General features: G+C 40.0%; 1 protein-coding gene across 10 annotated transcripts in view; it reads right to left on the reverse strand.

Moving 5' to 3' along the window:
• Positions 1-25660, reverse strand: part of MAST2 (microtubule associated serine/threonine kinase 2) — a 203796-nt gene that overhangs the window by 95992 nt on the left and 82144 nt on the right. For 6 of the 10 annotated variants that reach the window (XM_065673452.1, XM_065673451.1, XM_065673454.1 and 3 more), the window contains one exon: positions 20980-21011. In XM_065673452.1, coding sequence (XP_065529524.1) covers positions 20980-21011 — 32 coding nt within the window. Of the gene's footprint in view, positions 1-11472; positions 11680-12499; positions 12533-13639; positions 13711-20979; positions 21012-24682; positions 24719-25660 lie in introns of those variants that run through there. The other 4 variants (XM_065673453.1, XM_065673460.1, XM_065673458.1 and 1 more) reach the window with 4 other exon arrangements.

The following is a 25660-nucleotide window of genomic DNA, read 5'->3' on the forward strand; positions in this document are numbered from 1 at the left end:
AAAATGTGTAGTAATCCAGTAGTTTTCAAATGAAGATAATTTCCTGAGTCACATTATGGTAAAGGAAAGCTTTCAGTGGAAGCCAGCTGAAATACTAATTGGAAAAAACTCACCTCTTCCTAATTACCCAGTCACTCGAATAGCTACATCGTACCAAGTGTCACATAAATACCTGATACTTTCAGACTTAACTTTTCTTAATAGTCATACAACTTTACTGAAGAGCCTCAAACCCACTAATGATTCACTAGAAATATTCAGACACTAAAACTGTTTTACTAGCAGAGCTGAATTGTCTAGAGGGGCCATTAAAGAGAAGATAACATTCTTTCTCTAGAAATAGAATATCAGATTGATTTTAAACATTAAATGGTATACCCAACATGCACAAAAAATTATTCTACTATAAGTAAACATAAGTCAATGCACAAGAAGTGAAAAGATACCTGCTCTATATCATTAACAATACAGTAAAATCTGTGTAACACGTAAAAACTCTAGCACAAAACTGTGGTCTTTCAATAAAAAGAGAGGAAAAAATGTTCTTCCTATATGACTCTAAAAAAGGAGGATTCCTTTAAGAAAAAATTACATGGACGATGTGTGTTGAGCTATCTGGGGCATCATTATTATTTGAAGAGTGACCTACGCAAATGAAGAGTGTCTGAGCAAATGAAGAGGGTGTCTGAGCAGACTGCAATCTCAAGACACGTAACAGTCTGACAGAAAACATTAAGTTGAGTATATCTTTAAGATTCATTTTTCTGTTGTTATTTGTTGGGTTATACCACCTTTGATTTCCTTCTTTCTTGGCAGAAAACACCCCACCTCCAGAAATCACCAAGCCAATACAGAAGAACCATACAGACTCTTCTACTCCAATGGTTCACACAGATTTCAACTGCGATCTCAGTATAAAGTGGCTTCCAAAAACACATTATATGAGATTAAACTGAGACCCGAAGCTCAAATTTTTGGGAGGTGAAGAAGCACAAAACTTGTCTCTGGTGCGCATTTCCATGCAGGGAACACCTCGTGTCTGCACTAGTTAATGATTCAACAGATCAGAAACATTTACTGAACCAGCTATCAGGCACTGCACACATATACCTGAATTACAGCTGCCAGCTTCTCATGTAACTTTAATCCGTCGCAGTTACTGAACTAACAGGGGTTGCCATCATTATGGATAGCCTGAAACATTATCTAATTCACTACAATATCACTGCAGAGCTTAATCATAAGCAACTGCTCTGATTTCATAGTCCTAAAACAACTCTTACAAAATTGTACTCAGATATTGAGGATGTTAACTATAGCTCTATCATCACAATCAACATTTTCTAAATGAAAACACTACCAAATAGCGATAAGAAGCAAGCACTGCTAAAATACAAAGTGAATTGTGCCCAAAATCCTAGCAGCATTTGTAAGATTCTTTCTTTGTATTTCTCTTTACAGCCATATCACTTATTTGTATGCTATTATTCCATACGATACTCTTCTTCAAAAATAGCACTAGTAAGATGTTTGGCAACTTCAATAGAACATAAACTAAATAATTTCAAGCTCACAAAATTGATGATTGGGCTCAGATGCCTTGGAAAGGTCAATTATGCTCATTAAATAAGTTACTAGAATTTGCGTTCTTTCCCAAGCCCCGTTGTCTCCATGAGTTATTCAAATGTCAGTTGTCTTGATTTAATCAAATGTAAGCTCAATAGTGATTCAACGCCATAAAAATGAGAAATGTTATTTGAAAAATACCAATACTGAACATCAGTTTTGAAAATGTCACTTCATGTTTAGACAGAAATCTTCTAACATTTTAGCTGAAATATGCTTGAAAACACTCAGTAGCACTTGTGAGAAACACAAGAGAGCTGCTATAACCTCAACACCCTGATCCAAAGATCTTCCCTCCTCTTCACCAACTGAAATTCATCCAAAGGAAAACCTAAGCTGAGCCTCTTGTTACCACCATAGCATTTCTTCATCTTTATCATGTATTATTTATTGCAAGGCACTTAAAACTTTCTAACCTTTAATACAACGTTAATTCACTGCGCAACAGCATTTGCAATCAGGAAGATATCTTAATCTCTTCCCCTGACACTCCAACCAGCATCAGCCTCTCCATTGAGAAGTACAGCACTTCATCAGCTTCAGTTCTTTGCAGAATTCTTCCACATCTGCTCCCTGCACTGAGTAACAAGACCAGACTATTGCTAAATTCTCCCTAACAGGGGTTTTGTATATATTCCAAAGAACACATGGCACTTGATAGACATTATCCATAAGCCATTCCAACAAGACTGCTGCAGCACAGCAGATCTGAAAAAGCAGGTGTTATTACCCTCTTGTTTTACAGGAAATCTGCACTGTGCAGTTTAAACGACAAATTAAAAGACACTTTATGTCTCTGCAAGGGTTGAGGACTGAAGAGTAACTACCAGTGGATGGTTACAACTAAACCACAATAACACACAAGTAATTAAGGTTAAATGAGCAAAAATAGTTAAAAGGGAACAGAGCTGTACTTATGTGGGTGAATTAGAGGGCCTTTTGTTACCCAGATCACAACTACTGGCTCACAACAGCAAAAAGGGCGTCCTCATCCATACAAGACAGCAAATTTCTCATACCCATCTCATGGCAGCAACCTGTGCAGACACAGTACCAAGGCTCAACACGGTGCCTCCAGGCTTGGGGCTACATGTGGTCACCAGTGAGCTGGGAGTGCCCTTGTCCGCTTGACAGCACATTGCCCAGAAGACCAAATCAAGCCTGAACTCTAAAACAAGCTCTGGCATCTGATGTGTTTCCCAGTATAATTCAGGCTGTTTCCTCCAATCTGAACCTCCAGTGCTGGACCTTCCACTTCCCAGCTTGTTTTCCCATTTCTTTATTAACACACTTATGCTCAGATGAAATGTTAAGGATATTGTAAAGCCCTTGCATTTGCCACAGCTTTTCTGAGACAAAAAGCTTATTTTGTAGAATGTTGGCTAAGAAGAGTTATTCTGGGAGCGAGGGGAATGCTAATGTAATGAACAGACTAAGAGGATGAATTTTACATTTTCAAGCATAAATTCTTAATGAAGTTAGAGCATGGGATAAGAATAGACCTTACAAAATAAGCCATGGCACAGAAGAGACATAAGAAATCAAAACCATGCTTGGGAAACATCATGAGCGCTGGTATACTACAAAAGAAAGACTAAAAGTTCATCCAGTTTTAAAGGCAGGATTGCATCCTAATTTGGCAGTGATTTTTAACAGAAATTGGTCCCTACTTTACTTATTCCTTTGGAATAATATGAATTTTCACAGCAGAAGCTTAGCTTTTGATCTTAAAGTCTAGGAAAGATGTTATATCATCAACCAACAGGCAAACAAACTACTCAAGGTTGTGAGCCTCAGAAAATACAATGGACAAGACAGACTGGCCATGGACGACTGATTTTTGTAACAGTACAGATTTATACACCTCTATAAACTGTTTTACAGTAGTTCTGAAGAACCCACAAAGGTGATGCACTACAAAAGCAATGTATCCTAAAATACATATAATATTTAGAAGCACTTATAACAAAGGAATTTACTTTATATATGGCTTCTAACATGTATGTCCTCCTATATGTAGAAGTAGGGAGGTCTAGAACACAGAAGCCAATTTAATAAATGAAGATAAACTGACCCAAACTGAATTCTCTGATTTGAAGTTAAGTACAGAAAATACATGTATGGAACTTTGACTTCTACAACCTCCAGAGAGAAATGCATTTTAAAATCTTAATAACAAAGTTTAAAAGTTTAAAATGCTAAATCTCACTACACCCTAAGGTAACACATTAAAAATGGCACAAATAAATTAATATAGCTAGAAACAAAAATATGTCACAGAAATGCTCATTTTTAAATGACTTACATAGCCCACCTCAACAGTGATCTTTAAACCATTTCAAAGAAAAAATGTTTAGAAATGGGAATATTCATCTTCTACTCCCTTTACTTTCTTATCTTCCAAATTGTTATTAGCAAATTGAGCACTCTACAAATCTTACAGGTTAGGGGGCAAAATATCAAAATGTAAACAAAATTTATGCAGTTTTTAAAATATTTTCTTACAAAACCAAATTTAGGCTTCTATAAAACTGCCACTAGTAATAAAAGCAAGTATTTTTAGCTCATTAAATTATTTGGTAGAACACACAAACTAGGAAACAAACAGATTAAGTAATGCATGCAACACCACCTGCTTGTCCAAAGAGCTTACTTTAGGCAGAGAAAATCAGACTTGCAAAATGAATAAATAAAGTACTTTTTACAATACCAACCACTTACAACAACAGTATGTAAAAAACAGACTGTGGCGTTCTATGGTGTAGTCTGCAGCTGCCCTTATTCTGAGTAGGAAGGGGAGAGTTGCAGAAGCGACAGGTCACAGTCTTATGATCCATCTTGATATCAGAGGAGGCTGCGCGCACTAAGCCATGGGGTGCAGGCTGGAACACGTCCCCATGGGCTGTTCCTCTATGTCAAAGATGAATGCAGCTGTAATCAACTCCATTTTGTTCAAAGGAATGGCAGGTTCTCTGCAAGGGCAATGCAGATACTCGTGACTTTAAAAGGAATACTTCAGGTCAATATTTGTATGTTGATTCACTTGGAAACTGGACATTTAATGATTTTGGAATCTTCCAACTTCTCATAAGCAGAATGGATGAACGAATGCATTAAAACGAAGTGCGGAGGAAAGCTGATCGGGATTTTTACCATATTTCTTTTGGTTGAACCCTTTTGTCCTAAACATTTGCTGAGAATTATAACCTGACCTGCTCTGTTATTTTAAATTTCTCATCTCTTCACAAATAAAACTGAGAATCACAGGAACAAAAACTGGAACAATAAAGCAAGCACAAAAAAAAAGAATACCCATCTTCCAGACAAGCTATAACCCAAATTTTCATTATCACTTCTACTTGTCCAGCCAAGTCTTCTAATAGACTCAAAAGTATTACTTCCACAACTCATTTTTTGTGTGTTTATACAAATAAACGCCTATCTCATCAGCCCAGAGATGTGACAAGTTGACTCTCACTGCACAGCAAGTCTTTCCCAGATGGCTGGATCAATAACATCCCGGCTCTAAAGACCTGAAGGTCTAAAGAAAGCAAAGGACAGGAACGAAAACAAAAGCACACAGAGCTCTTTCACCACAGCAAAGATTACTGTTTGAAGATTTTATTTTAGAACATTAATAATTCATCATGACAGTGTAATGTAAACTAGGTTAGAAGATTATGCTCTCAAGTACCACACAAGGGATTGAATGACAGAATAATAACCACTAGCCAAAGCAGCAAAATTTTAGGAGGTAAGAGGGGAAGAGAGCACTCGGAGGACTAGAACAAGCAAATCTGAGATGAATGAACAAAACCAGGAACAGAGATACTGAAGAAAAGGGGAGAACAGATGCAGCCTGCAGAAAAGAGCACACAAGGATACAGTACAGAAGAAAAGCTCTGCCTTAGGCCTTCTGGCATGGTACAGTTTTCAATATACAAGCAAGAGCTTAAAATCGAGACAAAAATTCAGCATAGCACAGGTTAGTAAGACACAGCTGAAATGGAATACTATTTTAGAAACTGGTGCAATGGTACCCTGAAATCTGCTTTACATTCTGAACTTTCCTTAAGCTTTCAGGGTGCTATTGATCCACTAAATGGTTTATCTGTCCGCATTAGAAATTGCAACTCATGGCTTCAAACAGCAATTGTTTAAGAAAACAGGTATCTCCTTCTCATAGGCAGGAACTGTCCTGTGCTAATGCAAGCAGCTGTGTCACCCAATCTCTGCTTCTCCCCAGCTCAAGTCCATTAAGTCGGCACTAAGTACTCGCTATTACTGCATCTCTACTATTAGTGTTTCAGTACGGGATGCCAACAGGCCTGTCTGCACACTCACCTATTTTCCAAGTCAAAACTAAAAATAGCATATGGTTGCCTCATAGTACAATTAAAAACAAATTTTGGAAGATGCATGGGACTCTCCATCAACAACAATAAACACATGACGGCCTGGTTAAGAATATATATTTCTTTCTCAGAATTATTCCCTTGCCAGGAATCTTTCAACACAGGCTTGTTTCTGTATCCATGTTGAAGATCAAAAGGCCTGTGAGGGAGAAACTATATGGAAGGAAGGTTTTTGTACAGAACTGAGCACACTACTATCATTTGAGGAAATCACTGTTATTTGAGGGTAAGGACAGAAAAAGAAAAGCTGTATTTACTACAGTCTCTTAAGAACCTTCTAAGCTTTTTGTTCCTACTAAAGTTGGCAGCTTGTCCCAGCCATCCCAAACTCTTTGAACAGGGTAGGGGTAATAAATGAGTCAGCTCATTTACCAGCAGATCACAGCCTTCAAAAACAATTATACAGAAGAACAGTTACAGAACACTTGGACTATAGGTGAAAAGGCTAGGAAACACTAAAGCCCTCCAACTTCTCAAGTCACAAGTACATACTCCCCTTTGGGAGCCTCTGATTTCCCAGGGCAAACTACCAGGTTATACTTTACAAGTGGTCCCACTGAGGGCAGCCAAATGGTGAGCCGGAGAGACAAGAATTCACACCTCGAGCTCCAAACTGAAGGGTTTAACTCTTCTGCTACTGCAGCTCCAGGGAGAACGTAGGGATTTTAGCATTTATACAATGCCTTGATGTGAAAAAATGACAACATTCAGGCCACAATGCCTCACTATTTCCAACCACGTGGAAAGCAAATGGACAGTTTCTGATCAGCGTAAGAAAAACAGACATCTGAGCTTGCCAAGTTTTAGGTATCACCAATATGTTCCTCCCCTGCAGTCTCCTTCCCCTAGAGGGGAAAAACTATTCCCAAGAATAATAACTGGTAGAAAAGAAAAGGAATAAAAATTTCCATTAAAAAAGAAATTAATTCAGGGAAACTCATTCATTCATTCAATGTGAGATGTAGATTACAATTCAGTTGCCAAAAGATTACCTACTCAAAATTCACCATTTCACATTTTGCATAATGATATATTCACAAAGTTGTTCTGTTACTCATTATTCCTGAATTGCTTATCTACTCTGTTTCCAAAAGTGACATTACACTGTCTTGCAGTCAACTCTGACCAATTATTTAGCACATTTAAGAAAGCAGAACCTGTACCAAACCAAGCACTAAACCAGGAGGGTATCACTTGCTGCAAACCCAGAACAATTTCCAAATGTCATTCAAGCTGAATATAGTCCTCTTCATTAATCCTCTGACATTTGTCAAATAGGAAATTCTAACTAAAATAAACTCTAAAGACCTGTATCAAGTGACTTTAAACTAAAAGGAAATTTAAGTAAAGATAGGAAACTATCAGCAACTCTTGACAAGCTTTTGGGTATTTCAAAATAAAAGTATAAAGAACCTCATAAAGTCTGAATTCTGAAATGCTTTTTTATCTTCCCTAAAAAATATGTAACTTCTCCCATTTAGATGCTGCCCTGCTTCTGTAAAATATGTGTAGCCTTCAAAACCCTAGAGAACAGACTCACTGAGGTCACTGCACATCCAACCACACTCAGACACCCAAACAAGCCATAGCACTAAATATAGGTCTCCCCTCATCCACTGCAACAGCTTATACAAAAAAGGCTTTAACAGGCAGCTCTCCCAGTACATTTGCTGAACATCTACATCTATTCTTGTCACTTACCACAGTTATTGATTAAATACTTGTTTCCTAGAATAGGCTTTTCATGTAAATAAATTCATATATTCTTAAATGATATCACAGATGTCCACAAAATCCTAATTATATAAAACTCATAACATCGTAATTACACACTGATCAAGTAATTATGTACAAACACTAAGTACTTTGGAGCAACATTAGGTTTCCCATTTTGTTTTACTTAAATAAGACCACCATCACATTAGAGATGATAACCAGATTAGGAAAAAAAAAAAACCAAACCCATGAAAGTATTCTGCAAAGCTATAAAAAACTAATAGCTATTATCAATACACATTATTAAAACTAGAACATCCAAGGGAAAACAGTCTTATAAAAATAATTTCTACCATATAAACCTATAAGAACATGCTCCACAACTAGCATGAATTCATTAAATCAAAATAGTGTGAGAAAAATCATTGAATAATGCAGCTGAACCCAACTCTTCTCTTTGATTTGTCAGGATAAAGCAAATTTCCATTGAGACTGCACCTCACCTGCAGCACCCGGAGATGCAAGAAATATGGCACTTGAACACTTTCATCCTGTTATCACAAACAAATTAATCCGTTTCCAGCTTGTATCTTGCCAAAGGTGTTACAGGGAGTGTAATGTTTTTTTGAAATGGGGGAAATGCACGGTCTTTAATCTCAAACCTATTACTTCCAAGTTAGAACAATCAATTCATGAAATCTTTTAAGCAACCTGATATCAAGAAATGCTGTAAATCATATTTTGATTAAAGGACAAACAGGGGTGTACAAAGGACTTGCCAACTCATAAATAGGACCAGCTGTGAATCATGGCCTCATTTTCTCCTCCAGTAATTTGACTTCCCTGCTACCCCCAGAAGAGTGCAAGCCAGATCCCAAATATGAGACTCAGTACTTCAGTTTAATTTTGGACACCATTCTCTTTTCTTCCTAAAGATACATGACCTTAATTCCAACCCACAGTTGCATCAACTATAGCAGTCTTACTTCACCTGCTATCAAGTTTATTATTGTAATGCTGCCACTTCACATTTCTTTTTGCTCTTTTGAAAGATTTGCATTCTTTCCAACTGTTCAAAGGTTACGTACAAAATATCCGCATTCTTCGACTAATTCTTTCACAAGCCATGGACTTCCATGCTGACTTGTCCCAAGATGCATCAACGTTGTCCACATAAAAATACCAACATCGCAAAATACGAGCAACGTAGATTCTTGCAAATGCAGTACCAGAAGTAAAAAGTGAGAAATGGTTAAAAGTAAGGCTTAAGTTTTTCTATTTAATTTTTCCACCAGTTCCTAGTAGCACCTGCATATCCACGGAAATGAACCACTGCCTGGCTAACCTGAGGGTGTTAAGCTGAGTAGATCAATGATAGCAGTAACTTGCCAAGATGAACCTTTGCTCTAAGCAAGCAGGAATGGCTATCCCTGGCACTGTAACCAAGTAAACAAAACTACAACAAAGGAGGACTGGATAAAACAGGATCAAGAGCTGCACAGGTGAAAGCAACAAGGGCAAAAATAAAAAGTTATTATAGTGGACCTAAGCTCTTACACAGAGCCATGTATCTGTGAATCATCAACCATTCAGTATTTAGAGAGCAGATGGCTGGAAGGTCCCCATATGTGAAACACATATTAGCAGGAAAAGTCAATAGTAACAGTGGAATATAACCTGACACTAAGACTTTTATATGAGCTATTCTTACAAAGAAAAATATACATGGACCCATGTCAAAAGCCTGAAGATTGAAGGATTCCAGAGAAAAAAAAAAAAAGCAGTATCAAAAAAGCTTTTGGAACTAATCAATAATCGAAAAAGAACAGTTCTCAACTGACTTTAACAGTAATCTGATTTTGATACTTAATTGCTACTTACCCGTCTGTCAATTAGCCCCAAAGCTAAACAGCATTTAATCACAGTTAATCACCCTGTTGTAAAGGAACATTACCCAATACCCGCCCCTAAATAACAAACATGTATTTAAAATTATATTGATGACAACGACATTAAAATGTTAGGAGACTGCTCTCTGCCCACTGCCCTTCACCTCACTGCAAGTGCAGCCACGATGAGCACCTTATTAAGAATTTTCCCTAAGTGCTGCCCAATGTGCAGGGAAAGCAGCAGGGACACTGGGCAAGCACACCTCTCATCACAGCAGCGCACAGTAAGTACAGACACATGCTACATCCCTTTCTTTCGCTGACAACCTGACTTCCACTCAACACATGTGATATATGTTACTGCCCATTACAGGGACAGATGCCTAAAATAGCTCAACTTCACATTTTCTGGTTACTCTTACCAGAGCTGGCCAGCAAGAGCAATCTTCCTCTGAAATAACAGTCTAGATCCAGGGGCTATTGCATTACCACCTGATGAGTAACTGAAATTTGACCAGCTACATCCACACTGCAGCATGTGAACTTCAAAACCAGCCCTCTGATGGCTATGCTGGCTCAAGTTTTAAGTAGGTGCCTCCAAGCTCCAGTTTCATAACTGCACACACAAAGATCTCTAGCTTGGTTTAGCCTTGGTCTGTGACTGCCTCACTAGGTGAAATTTCCTCCTAGTGACTAAGCTGAGGGTTTCCACTGGGGCCACTGATGGCCAAGCATGTTCCACTGTAGCACAACATGGAGGAAGAGCTAATCCTGCAGGAAGAATACATCAGTCAAGCTCTCAAACACTTTAATAGAAACTGAGCTGGTTTGAAGTTGCTTCGGTTTACAAACTCTTGTACCACACATTTAAGCCTGCTAACAGGCTTAATTTTACTCATTATCCTTTGTAGACACTGTGTTGGGAGACAGAGACTTGAACCTGCTAGCTTCTCTAAAAACTAACGTGGATTTACAGAATGCAGTACTCACAATTCTAGGCAGGGCTTTTTTAGGATACTCTATGCCAGTCTACTTTTAAGTTGGTTTTCTTGCCATCAGCCATAGAATCATAGAACAGTTAGGGTTGGAAAGGACCTTAAGATCATCCAGTTCCAACCTGCTGCTGTGGGCAGGGACACTTCACACTAAACCATGTCACCCAAGGCTTTGTCCAATCTATCCTTGAACACTGCCAGGGATGGAGCACTCACAACCTCCCTGGGCAACCCATTCCAGTGCCTCACCACCCTCACAGGAAAGAATTTCCTCCTTAGATCCAATTTAAACTTCCCCTGTTTAAGTTTTAACCCGTTACCCCTTGTCCTGTCACTACAGTCCCTAATGAAGAGTCCCTCCCCAGCATCCCTATAGGCACCCTTCAGATACTGGAAGGCTGCTATTAGGTCCCCACGCAGCCTTCTCTTCTCCAGGCTGAACAGCCCCAACTTCCTCAGCCTGTCTTCATACGGGAGGTGCTCCAGTCCCCTGATCATCCTCGTGGCCTCCTCTGGACTTGTTCCAACAGTTCCATGTCCTTTCCATGTTGAGGACACCAGAACTGCACACAATACTCCAGGTTGAGGTCTCACAAGAGCAGAGCTAGAAGGGCAGGATCACCTCCTTCAACCATGCCTGTGCGGGTTCTTTTCCTGCATGGCACAAGCTGCACATGTACTTGGAAGCGAGCACAAGGTACACCCAGGAGTTTACATGCACACACAGGTACAAAGGTTCCCATTCCTTAATTCACTTTATCGTTTGTAAGTTCATAAATGCTCACACAAACACCAAATGGTTAGAAATTCCTCGTCGATACCTCTCCTTACCTCCACTGAAAAGGATGGCTGTAGCACGGACTAGATGGATTGCTGTGGGGCTGTGAGTTCAGGTAAAATACTAGAGGAGAAGTAACAAGTGCACAGTCAGCACTAAATGGGAATTTAAGGTGCTGCAGACCTGGAGCAGATGTAGGAGAGAACATGTGCTGATGAACATCAGTTCCTCGGCAGTGGGAGTACAAAGGAGAGGAGATTCTGACAAGGTACCGCAGTAGGAAAGAAAACATAAATCAGGGTCAATATCACATCTTGTGTTTCATTTAAAAAAAAAAGCGAGATACTTCCAAAATATGTTGTATCTTCTTAACAAATGCAATAAACTAAGTGATCAAAAGTAATCTTTCCGATTATCATCCAAACCAAAACGTATTTTTCAGCCAATTTAGTATCTATTCAATGTTATTTTTCCACTATGAAAATCTTCCAAGCTGGAATTAGCCAAATCCTTTTTTGTACCGATTGCCAGGCTTTCTGGAATACACATCATTTAATGTAAATCCTTAATATAAAACTTTTAATTGAGGAAAAAATAACCAACTGATAATGGCAACCCATACAAACACTGACCATTTATACCACAGCCTTCACAACTTGGGAGCCATGGTTCCAAGCCACACTGTGGCAACAATAGAAGTATGCCAGTGTGAAAACACGAATTACGCAAACCATTAACTAGGAAATAACAGTTAGCACTGACAGTGTTTTAGAACAACTAAGTAAGCCTGAAAGCAGCGCTGCAAAATAGCTTTATCCTCATTTTAGCAATGGGGAAACTGAGGCACAAAGCGGTTAAGTGACTTGTCCACAGCGTGTCCATTGCAGTGTCCAGATTACAGCTGAGGACACTGATCCCCAGCTCTGTGCTTGGTTCTGTGCACTATAATGTGTTGCAGGGTTAGCAGCCAACAGGCATCCATATACACAGAGAGCACAGAAAATTTCCCAAAGTAGCTGCTTTCCAAAAAGCTGCAAACAGACTTTAGCATGAACACAAAAATGAGGTTCTAACACCTACTTTATTGAGCTATACACGATGAGATGTCCTTCACTAGAAATAAAGTAAAAGTTAATATACAAATACTGGTACTGTAAAGTGTGCTTATGTATTCGAAACTTGTTACACTAGTTTCAAACTAGTTACAAACTAGGGCCACTGTATTCTTGCAACTCTAACTCTGATTTTGACTGAGGGCTCAAAAAAGTTTCTATTCACTATATTTAAACATAAAAGTGAGCAAAAGAGACAGCTGGGGAGTGCTTCAGCTTTCGTTTTGCATTTTACACTGAAAGTCCTGAAGTCAAGCATGTTTGTCAGTGTTCCTTGCTTTAAATTTCCCAATGAATCCAAATACTCATCAGTAAGTAACCTCTGGATATTAGACATCCTCTCCACCAGCAATCTCTGCTCAAACAGCTGATGAGCTTTAGAGTCCACAGGCAGGAAAGGTTAAGCCTGCCTCACACCCTGCTCCTCCCTTCACTATGTAACGGATTCATTTAACCTCCTCTACTTATGATTCTATTCTATGATTCTACTTATAAACTTAGTATTAAATATACAATTTCCTTAATTTTACCTAATGGAAATAATAAATTTAATTATGAACTTCATAAATAGCAGTTTTCACTAGTAGATTTCAAAGCATTTTAAAAGGACACAAGCATTAAAAAGTAATCTCTTCTTTAAATGTCATTTGTAGAAATACACGTGGCAATGTAAGCAAAGATTATTTGCTCCAAATCTAAGAGTTTTCAATAACATTCTTACAAGATAGTAAAGGTAGCAAATCCTGGAGATTTGAGCCCTGTGACAGCTTCCTGGCAGATTATTAAAAGTACTTTTTAAATCTGACAAGTGATAAAATGAGAAAGACAGTTACAAACATACAGTTACTATATTAATTAATATTTGGTACAAAGCCTAACCACAATGTACCCCATTTAAAAACATCCAAATATTGCTCTGTTCTGGCTGTACTTTGTGGTAAATGTTGAACAGAAAGTAAAACAGCAACACTTCCAACTGAAATTTTGTGTACAGCCAAAACAAGCATCGCAGATAAAGAAACTTTTAACAAACGGAAAATTCTGACTTTTCTTCATATTTTCAATTTGAAACGTTTAGGTGCAATTTATTTTTCACAACAGTCCTTACTGGATCCGCAGAGATGGGGCTCCAAGCCTCTGTTTCCTCCGTTTCATCATTGTGCTGATACACTATGTTTCTTCCCAGCGTATAAGAGGCTTAGAGCCAGGAAGGAGAACCCACCGTTATCACTCCAACACAGAGCACAGAACAATCAGTGCAGTTCCAAGCTCTCCGTATACCCCCAGTGTCAGAGAGACCTCAGGAGTTCAGTAATGGTCCAGATTAATCACACAGCTCATGTCAAAAACCTAATTATTTTAAAAGAAAAAGAACAGAAAAATCTTCTCCAAGTCTATTCGTAGCATCCAAGGATAGGAAACGAAGCCCACGAGTACGACAGGAAGGCACAGGAGAGTCCAAGACACAAACTGGCCATCTGACCTGTCACACAGCCAGCGATATAGCCCAGACCCACCCTGGCTGAGCCCACAGCAAATCAGCGACAAACTTCTCCCGGGCTTCAAGGAGCAGGAACAGTGGCTCGCACCAATTCAAAAGCAAAGCATAAAGCCAAAGGGAGCGATGGCACACTTGAAAGGATTCTGGCAGAAATCTCACATAGCAGCTTGAAAACTCACACTGCGATAGGAATAGAGTCGCTGCTCGCCGCCAAAGCCCTTGCAGAGTCATCAGCGGTGCAAAGAGCAGCTGTTCCCGACCAGCGGGAACACGTGAACCAGCCCTTCTTCAGTAATCAATCCCCTTAGGAACACACACAACTTGAGCCTTAAAACATCTTCCTGTAACTCCAAAGCTGTGCTTCTGCTACAAACTTTACGGATTCTCCCACTGAAAACAGCAACAGCAATTGCAGCAGCCTGGGGAGCCAAATGCTGAAGGAAGGAGGAGGGAGGGGGGGACACCTTCATTAGGAGACAACATTCCCCTGTACAGTGCAAGTCTCGCACTTCTGTTAGCAAATGGTAATTTCAACCAGTTTCAAGTAATTTCAACCAATTTCAGCTATTAATAAACAGCCCCAAAATCATGCCCAACACTTTTGAAATGTGCATTTCCAAGAAGGTAGCTGCCCCCTAAAAATGTCCTCGTATGTTTATCTGATAGACTTTAAAGTGTTGAAGACTCTATTTAGGCTGGTAGAGACTGCTATTCTCATAAGCAAGTACTCATCAACCAAGTAAATTCCAGATAACAACTCCAGATATATCTTCAGATTCTGTCCTGGATGATATATCTTCGTATCTTCATCCCTGGAGGATACATCCTGCAAGGTATACATCTTCAGATTCTTCCCCTAATTCAAACCACAGCAGGAGTGCCCCATGCTACAAAATCCCAGCCTCTCAAAAACTATGTCCCATCAGGAGAAGAACCTGCCAGTCCCAAAAGTTAAGGGGCAGGATGCCCAGGGTGGCTGTTCCTTAAACAACCAGAGCCCCTAAACTCTGCCCCCCAGCCCCATGCCATGCTTTCGGAGTGAGAAAGCACAGCAAGCAACAAAAGGTACAAATTTGGTATGTCATGTACAATTTTACTATACTTGTTAAATGTGAAGCTAGATTAAGTAGTGGAAACTTGATAATAAAAACTGCAAAAAAAGACTTTTCTTACATTTAAGTCATTGATGGAAACCTCCATAAATTCTTTCTCTTTGAGATGACACTATGTACAGAACACTAAAATCCCCCTTATTCACTGTATCACTTTTTTAATAGAAACAATGTTTTCACATTATTTTTAAAGCCTAATATACAAATAGCAACACTCCTACGGAGACCTGCAGGAATAATTCGGCACGTTCCACCCCCAGAGCCAGCCCCACATATCAGTTTAGGAATGCCTGGTTATTTTTGATCTACTGCTTGTGGGCTGCTTCTACGCAGCTCAGAAAAGGATGGGGTGGTTAGAAAACACCACCGCTTTCTCTCCCCATCCATCCAAAGTTTCACAAGCAGAAAGCACTGAAGAGAGGCATTATTTCTTACTCTGTTTCCAGGTCCAAGACTGAACAGAGTGAGAAGGAAGCAAAACTCCCCATTCCTTTTCCAGAACTGCTTTTTTCTCTATTTCCAGCACACTGACTTCTCCACGCTTGAGGCGCACCACTTGTTCCTGGCAGGAAAATGGCATCCACCAGAAGCGCTTAGCCACCAAGGAGAACAGAAATGGAATGATATACTCCATTTCTCTGCAGATACAGAGGAAATCCCCACAGCACCTGAGCATGGCAAGACAAAGACATAAACCAGCACCAAAGGCCAGGATTCTTTTTTTCCTGCCATCAAACCTGCTGTTGTTTCCAAGCTCTAAAATAAGACAGATAGAAACCGCATATCCTCCCAAAGGAATTCCTTGGTGTGTTTGTGTGTTATTTTACTGTCAAGAAACTGGGGATAGGTTTTAACAAATTATGATGAAGACCTGTTTAATGAAACACCCTAAGAAGTGTCTAAGGCTGCAGAAACTAAGAACCTTCAGAGGTTTGTGAGTAGAAGGGAAGGGCAGAGGAGAGAGAGAAAACGAGCCCCACAATGGACATAAATTGCCTTAAAGAGAGACTAGAAGGAATAAAGACTATCATAAAAGCCTTGCTCATGTCTTCAGCAAGCACTATTAAGTTGCTTACCACATTTCATAGACATAAAAATTTGAGAGAAATACTATTTCTTATCAGCACCCATCACCTTCAAAAGAGCAGTTTGTAATATTTGATTCATTTAAATGTGTATTTTACTGCACATATTCTGAATTATAATTAGTTTTCATGTTCCTCATGTCCCTAAGTTCTTCCTCCATCCACACACAGACTTCAGAAGTATGTTTGATACAGATGGTTGACAGCAGGAAAGAATTAACAAAGAATAACTTGCATCTGAAATCAGAAACAATTTAGTTTGCTGCGGAAATTACTCTTTTCAAATTTAGATATAATGTAGGAGAGAAATCTTTTCTTCTTGAAAATTTTGTGTTCAAATAGTACAAAAATCACAGCGACCCAGGCTAGTAACCCCGCCTAGGAAACCATGGGGATGTCAAATATAAACCCACGTTTCTCATAAGAATCTGAACGGGTCAATAAAGTTCAGGTTATAAACAAGTGAATTTATTAAAAACGGGGTACTGAAGAAGAAACCAGATGGCTCAAACACAACCCCAGCTCGATTTAGTGACTGTTGATTAGCTGGGGAGGCAATCGAGAGAAGATGGTGTTGCATCCTGCAGCCGCATTGAAAATCTGCAGTTTACAGCCTGGTCTCTTGGATGCCGAGTTGCTGTTATACACATGAATGCACATGAGCACTTCATCAGGAGCCCCATCTTGCTGTGCAGATCCCACCTTTGTCCTTTCAAGTCTGGAATGTCTCTAGTGTGCTTCAAGTGCAGGTGCACATCAAAACCATTTGAAAGCTGCAGCCAACAATACAAAAACCAATCTCTCTGCAAAGAGAGCACCAAAGAACAGAACTGGGTAATCACTGGAAATAATTAAACCACTTTCACTAACAGGATGGAGATCAAAGTTTGGGTCTATCGCTTCACATTCACTATTTGAAATTAAAGAAAATATTCATGAATGGTAATTACTTTTTGTGAACAAAGCATGGGGAAAACATAACCAATACATTTATATGTATTATTTATTAAAGGAAAACTTTGAACTCTGATTATTGAACCACACCAGAGACAGAAGATAACTCCTTGTTCCTGTTCTCATATTATTCAACCTCTTAGTAGCCTGCAACTCAGTTGAGTATACTTTCCTTTAGTGTATTAAATATAACCCCCCTAACAGAAACAGACACACTTTAAGCACATTAACAACAAAATGGTTATCTAAATAATCAGGCATTCCTCTTAATGTCACCATGCATACAATTCCCCCATCTGTTTTATATGCTTGCTCACTCTGCGCTGATTATTTCACAATTAGACTACAAGATCTTCAAGGCCAAAGCCATCATTTACATGGTGCTTGTGCTCCCTTCCTCTAATATGGAAGCAGAATCGCTAATGAACAGACTCTACAGGCTCCATTTCACCATCCATTCTCTTCAGCCTCTACCCAAGACCTTCTTTAGGTGACAAAATTCCTCATGCCCAGAAAGCCAACCGTATCCTGGGCTGCATCAAAAGGAGTGTGACTAACAGGTCGAAGGAGGTGATCCTGCCCCTCTACTCTGCTCTTGTGAGACCTCACCTGGAGCATTGTGTGCAGTTCTGGTGTCCTCAACATAAAAAGGACATGGAACTGTTGGAACAAGTCCAGAGGAGGGCCACAAGGATGATCAGGGGACTGGAGCACCTCCCGTATGAAGACAGGCTGAGGAAGTTGGGGCTGTTCAGCCTGGAGAAGAGAAGGCTGCGTGGAGACCTCATAGCAGCCTTCCAGTACCTGAAGGGGGCCTGTAGGGATGCTGGGGAGGGACTCATCGTCAGGGACTGTAGTGACAGGACAAGGGGTAACGGGTTCAAACTTAAACAGGGGAAGTTTAGATTGGATATAAGGAGGAAATTCTTTCCTGTTAGGGTGGTGAGGCACTGGAATCAGCTGCCCAGGGAGGTTGTGAGTGCTCCATCCCTGGCAGTGTTCAAGGCCAGGTTGGATGAAGCCTTGTGTGGGATGGCTTAGTGTGAGGTGTCCCTGTCCGTGGCAGGGGGGTTGAAACTGGATGATCTTGAGGTCCTTTCCAACCCTAACTATTCTATGATTCTATGCTCTCCGGCCAAAGAGACACCTAACTCCACTCTTTTTCCTTAGTACAAACAAGCGTATCAACTGTTGCTGTTGTGCCTACAATCAATTCCTGCAGAAAAATAGCAACTACTAACACTGACCCAGGCAAATATAAAGCAATGAGAGTCAGGTGAAGAAAAAGAAGCTTTGTCAGGAAGAGCTTGACCTTCTACATGTGGCGATGACAAATACCCTAGCTAGTCCACGGTGTAAAACCTTTCTAACTCAACAATCAACCAAAGCAATCACCTAGCAAGCAGCAACAATCACGTCTTCATTCTGCTTCAGTCTGGATGGAAAATAATTATTTCCTCCCCAAATACAATGTTTTTACAGTAGTAGCTGCACCCAAGCCTCCAGACTAGCACACAGACAAATGCTGCATGGCTGTGTATTTCTATGTAACGCAATTGCTACTGAACTGCTACAAAGGCTGGAGTTTGTGCAGAAAATGGATGCACCTCTTGAGGGTTTCTGGCTCCAAGCCAGGTACTGCATCCTTCTGTCAATTCCTGCTTCTGCTCCTGTCAGTGAACAAAAGTCAATGAATGACAGTCGATGAATCAGGGCTCAGCTACATCCACAACCAACCCTGCTCACTAGCTACGGAACAACCGCTTTCCAGAATAAGATTTGTTTTCAGAATTTAGTTTTGCTTCTGAGGCTCACTGTTCAGTTGATTCGAGCAGAGGAAAAGCCTCCAGAAGAACCGAGAACTGCCTACAGTCTCTATTTAAGTGCACATCATTAGGCCAACCTTTTTGACAGAATAGTTGAACAAATTCCTACATATTATATGTGGTTTTTTTACATATATATACACACACATATTATAATTATTCCATTTCTTGATATAAATTCCTCTAATCCCTCATTCCAAGACTAACAGTGGGTTTTTTCTAAATCAAGCGAGCACTCTGATACTGGGATGTGCAAATCATGGACATCAACTCCACAACACCCATATGCTTAACAGTACAGCATCAACACAAACCTACAGAGGCCACCACGTACTACTGACTGCTTAAACAGTTAAACTTTTCAAACAACAAGAACTCACTTGGTAGACTTAACTACATAATCCGTACTTCCAGAAACTGCACTCAAATAACCACTTAGAAAACACAGGCAACTAACAGAAGACATTTCAATTCTTCATCGATTTTCAGCCTCACTAACAGCTGCAACCTGATGTTTAAAATTTATAGTCTGGATCTTCTTGACACAGGTTGCTAAATTTCTTCACATAATGATGTCTTAAAAGGCATTCACTTGTGGAAGAAAACGAAAGTGAAGTAATGAAAACTGAAGGTGTTACATCAATATAGAAATAAAACATTCTGTTACTTGGTTTAGTTACTCCTAAATAAAGCATTTGAAGCTATTTGTATCTCAGATATTTCAAATGTGAGTACACGAATGGTTTTGTGTCATACCCACCTCCACACTTGAACAAAGGAAGGGAATATCCCTGGCATCCTCAATTTCAGTTCCAGAAGTTTGATACCAAAATGGCTAAGAGTTACATTAAACCAAAAACTTACTGACAACTCATTGCTCCACCATTCGTTCAAAGAACCTTCACGACCTTTGAATCATGAACACCACCCTTCGTAAAAACCTACCACATACAGGTAAGTCACCCTTTAAGGCATGTTGGTTAAAATATAATAAAGCAGCCAGTGTTTCATGTTCTTTAAATAATTCCCTGGCTGGTTCACCCCTGTCATATGAACTAAACAAAAAGGTCTGGTCATGCCCCATCTTAAAAAAAGGCCTTTTGATCCCTTGTATTGTTCAGCCCTGAATCACTGGCACTACACAGCATTTTCTAAACACTGGTTCTTATACAAAGGGGATAGCTTACATTGAACGACTGGAAATAATTTCTCATTAGAACCAGAAACCTGAGGAAGAAAGGTTACACGCTTCTGTCAGCTTCGTGTCTGTAGTCTACAAGCTTTGGGAAACAATTTAAAATCATAATGCAATAGCAGGCAGGACAAGAGCTTTCTCTTTTATATAATGCAATCAATGACACAATTTCTCCCACCATAAATCTGTAAGCACAGCAGAAGCTAAGCTGTCACAATACCAGTGAAACACAAGTTAGTTCACTAAATGTCTTTAAAAGCCATAAAGTATCAAAGAAATGCTTTTCTTGCTTAAACCGCATTTTTAAAAGCCTACTTTCCCCACCAATTGCCACGTTGTCGAAATATCTCCATTACCCTGACTGCTCCACAAACACCTGACCCACATGGCCCAGGAGCTGCGTACTTAGACCTCTGTCAACAGACTGTTTGAAGAGCAGTCATCAAAGTTGTCCATATCACATAAATAATCAGTGACTTCTATGGATTCGCTTCAGCGATGTCAGTGCAAGCAGCACTCAACACCGCAGCTACTTCTGTATCAGGATCAGCTCAAGCTGGTAATTAGAAGTAAGCTTACACTACTACTGCTTTTCCTGCTACACTTAAGGAAATGAATAGAGCCTTCAAGCTAGCTGCTTCCAAATGCCTGACAGATTCTTGAAAATGCTAACAGACAAAACAGAGTTATCTGCCCATTTAAACGATTTCCACAACTGAACAGCTAGATATGTTCAAAACAAACCAAGTGATGAATGAAGAATAATTCTACTTACAAGCTTCCTCTTCTGGGGAGGCTGAGCTCCTTCTGAAACAAAAACAAACAATGGAAACCTTGAGTTAATTTTACTTGTTATTATGTATTACTCGTTTATTTATCAGTAAAGGGCTGAAGCAAAATTAATAGCGAGCTGGCCTTTCTGATCGCATGCTCAGGGTATAGCTGGGCACAGAGTGAAAATGTGAGTGTGCACACTACAGCACAGTAGTCCATGGTATTTTTATAACTCCTTTTGTCTGAATAATCATTGGCTTTGCAGTGTCAAAGTCATAAGCAATCAACAGAGCAAAAATAACTGAAATTCAAGCCTAAACACAGATAAAGTAATAATTAGTTCTATTTTACATCCCTCATCAGCATCATACCTGCACCTCTTCCAGAGCTGTGGTACCCAATATTCCAATCCTCTCACCAGAAGGAAAAATTAATGCCACAGAGTGGCATTTGGTGTTGCTTTTTTTAAATGTATACATTACTTTAATATTTCATTATTTCATTTTAGTAATATTAAATATAACAAGATTACACTAAATAATTAAATGACGTGGAACTAATTATTAATTTATTTATTCTAGCTAGTTTACATATTATCACAAAAAGAAATCCAAGGCTAATGAAATCAGCAACCACTTCAAAGCAGCGTTTTGCACCCAAGCACCAAAAGCAGAGGAAGGCCTGAAATTTTACGGTTTTTGCTCAGTCACACCGACCACAAGCACGCACAAGGCACAGGCAGTGATGATGCGCACACCATCGCGACACATCAACCCTCCCCGGGTCTGGGTTTCCACATCCATCTCTGCTCGTCGGTGACACGCTCCCCCATACACCCGCTCTGCGCTTCCGCAGGGCGCCACTAGGTGGCAGCCGCCGCCCGCAAGCCGCTGCCGATACAGGCCCCGCACTCAGCCCTGCCTGACACCGCCCCTCGGCCCCGCCCCTTGGTGCTGGCCCCGCCCCCTTTACCACTGGTCCCGCCCCCCGAACATTGACAATGGTCAATAGAAGAACAAATCCATACCATCCAACAATCTCTTTTCCGTATTTAGTGATAGTGACGTGCTGCCGGACATGATTAACGGGGTGAATGACAACCTGCCAGTGGCCTGTTAAGTCACATACTGGTCATCAGCAAAGTTTTTCAAAGATACCAAGAAGTTAACTTACAAAAAACCATTAAAACATCATTAAATCCTACCCATGCTGTTATTATTTTCAAATTCTATACACTTTGAAATTTCCTTGCAGCTGAACAGCACTGAGCAAATTCCATGTGTGAATTCTCACAAGCCTGACAGCTTACAGCATCACGAAATAAATTCCTGTCATCAGACAAACTTGTCAAGGTCTAATCAAAACATTTCAAGTATGTAAGATAATAAATCATTAGCATCTATAACAGGTTGTGTGGTTTATAGTCTAAAAAGGTGCTTCTTCCACTCCCGTTTGTTAGAAAGAATTAGTTTCCAACTGTGAAGTCTAGGTAGCAGTGACAGCTTTTTGCCACTGCAAATGGATATATAGGTAAGACACAGTTATTATATATTATTCTCTCTGTATCTATATATATATGTATCTCTTACAGCATCTCAGCAGATGTATTTAATTTATCTTCTTTAAAGAAGATCTGATATAACAAAGGTGCTTAGCAGTGGGTACACTTTTTCAATTCAAACAGCGTATTTCTGTTTATTCCAACACAGTCAGCCCCAAAACACTTCAGAATGGATGTAGAAAACTCTGGAATTTAATAGTAAGGATGAAAAAGGAGAACAGTGACCTTTAAATCTCTATACCTTCTATTTTTTGAGCTTTTAGGATTCGGTTTTACAAGCTTTGCTCTAGTCATTAGGGCTGAAAAGCACAGGTCCAGTAACTGTGACTTAAAACATACACCACAGGAATCGTGGTCCAGTGACAGGAGTGGACAAACCTTTTCTGTACATTCGTTTTACTTGCACAATAATATTACCTTTAATGCTTCCTATAATGTAGCTAATTCAGGATTCACTGTATGCAAGGTTAAAGAAGGACTCACTTGGGCTTTGTTCCTGAAATCATCCTTTGAAATCTGTGATCAACTGAGTTTCCACATCAGGAAGGAGGAAAGTGCTAGCAGGTGACATCTCGATACACCTGAAATATTATTCTATCCATGTAGCAATCGGCTTCATTCTGCACCTCCACCCTGACAAACACAGAGCAGCTCTGGAATCGATACCCAGCAGTTCAAATTTAATATCTTTGTGGTCTTGACAACAAAGAGCACAATCAAAGCAATCAATTTTTATACCTGTTGTTCCACTCCGCTTCATCTTGTGCTAGCCTTAAAATCCCCTTGAAAAACCCCGTGAGCTGTACATCAAGTCCTGCCCCAACTCCTGCCGCACTTTTCCTGTCCTATGGAGAAACACCAGGCCTTCACCCTATTTACCCTTTTACACCTTGCCACAGCATGGCTGGGAACAGCACTTCCTAGCATCCTCCAAACCAGGCCAGGAATGGTGGAGCCAGTACAAAAGCACTGGAGCTGGAAGCCACAATACTGTGAGCAGTGTAATTATGAGCTTTGCTTTTCCTGAATCATCAGTGTCTAAAAAAGCTACACCCCAGGGAAGAAGAATAAAGAAAATGCCTGGAGATGGAAGCAAGGAAGGAGCAGACTGCAGACAGCACGGGTGACCTACTTCAGGGTACCTATTTGAGGATTTCCACTGTCAAGAGAACACTGCACACCTCCAGGGAACACAGAAGACAACGCAAATGCTTCCCGGAGATAGGGATACATGCACAGGGTGGAGACTCGGCTGGGTCTTAATACGGCTTCAAGCTTTAATGTGTGTGATGGGACCAAACGGGAGCTTACACCTAAAAATGCTGGGGCAATGTCAAAGCACTGATCAAATAATCACGGGAAACACTGAAGTTCAATGGCATTTCACAAGTACCCTATAAAGGTAAAACTCCACTTAGAATCGGTTTCATAGTAAACATTTTAGATAGCAAATGATGAAGAACGTGATGTTACGTGACTGGTTTCCACCAGCTCCAGAAAGGAGGTTGGCACTATATATCCACATGCCCCGAAAATGAAAACACATTTTAAGAGGTAAGGTTACTCATAAAAGAGTACTGAGCTGTGACTACTTGGTCTGAAATGCTATTTACAGGGTGCAGCTGAAATCCTTTTAAGTAAATGCGCTAGTTTATGCTAAAGAACATTTTTCATTCAAGACCCTCCTTCTGATGAGGGCAACACATGGACATGCAAGGTTCAGACTGCCTCTTTCAGCAGCACATCTGCCTCCCCGAGCACTCGTGTTGCCAGTACCTCTATATATTACCATTATTACTTCAGCCAGCCTCCGTGCCACCTGCTCTCTAGGTCAACATAACCCTCAAACGACAGGCTTACATTTATACTGGATTTATAGGAAGTAATAAATGGCGTAAGAACATTTTAAAAGATTTTTGCACATTATTCATGCTTTCAGAAGCAGAAACTACTTCTTTCACAGATCCTACAAAATAAGAAGAGTATTAAATCCTGAAGTACCGCAGTGACACGAACAGACTGTTCTGAAAGTTAATTTTTTGTATCAGTTCCATATTTCAAGGCATAATTATTAAACATGCGACTTGATCTCTACATGACAAAAGAAGCAGCAGATTTTCAGGCAACTAGTTAAAAACCGAACCTTGGGAAAGAAACTCAGCATCGTGGAGTCCACACAAAGCTGGTTCAAACACCCTCCTTCAAAGTTCCTCGCATTTGTTTCCTTGTAATTTTATCACCTCAGACCATGCAGATACAAAATCAATTGGACACTGTCACGTGCTACGATACAGGTTTCACAATAGGAGTGGATCCTCACTGTCATTTCTGAGGCGGCAAGGAAGTGAGAAGATACACTGGGCATTTTAAGGATCACTTTTCTGTTTACATAATATATTGTTTAGCACAGATATTGAAAATGTATTCTATTGTCATGTTTCACGTAGAGAAACTGCATCTGAAAACAGAAGTGTTTCAGGCAGCAGTAAGAGCGCTGGCTTTTTGCATACACGTAGGCACACAATATGAAATGGAAGTCTGGGAATCTATTTGTTCATTGACCGTATCTTTTAAATAGATAATGTTACATTATGAAAGTGTCAAGAAACCAGGAGCCCATCACTCAAAATTGTCACTTTCTCTCAGCCTTGCAATTTGTCCTTGAATATGTAGCTGCACATATGGCGCAGACCCACAGGCAAAGTTGGATGCTGGAGTGTGCACTGACAGCAGCTTAAACCTAGTCCTTTCAAATTAAAGTGAGAACCATCGCCACACTCGGGATGTTGCATATTTCTGCCAGAGCAGACAGCACGACTCCTGCGATTGCCTTTGACCTTGGCTCTCTTGCAAGGTAGCTCACTATCATACCAGGTGGGACAACAGACAAATATTTTTACAGCTGCAACAGTAAATACATCTCAGTTAATAAGTTAATATTTCACAGATGATGAAACTCCACTGACAGTCAGTGACCTGGTACCATGCACTCTTGTTTTACTACTTTTCCTTTGCTGGCTCTGTTTGGCTTTAGGGTATGCTACCAACCAGCAGGGGATTAATTAAATCTCTTTCTATACATAACCATTTGCATTACAGAAATGATATAACGAGGGTTGGA

This window comes from Lathamus discolor, chromosome 3 (assembly GCF_037157495.1).
Source record: "Lathamus discolor isolate bLatDis1 chromosome 3, bLatDis1.hap1, whole genome shotgun sequence".
NCBI classification, from domain to species: domain Eukaryota; kingdom Metazoa; phylum Chordata; class Aves; order Psittaciformes; family Psittacidae; genus Lathamus; species Lathamus discolor.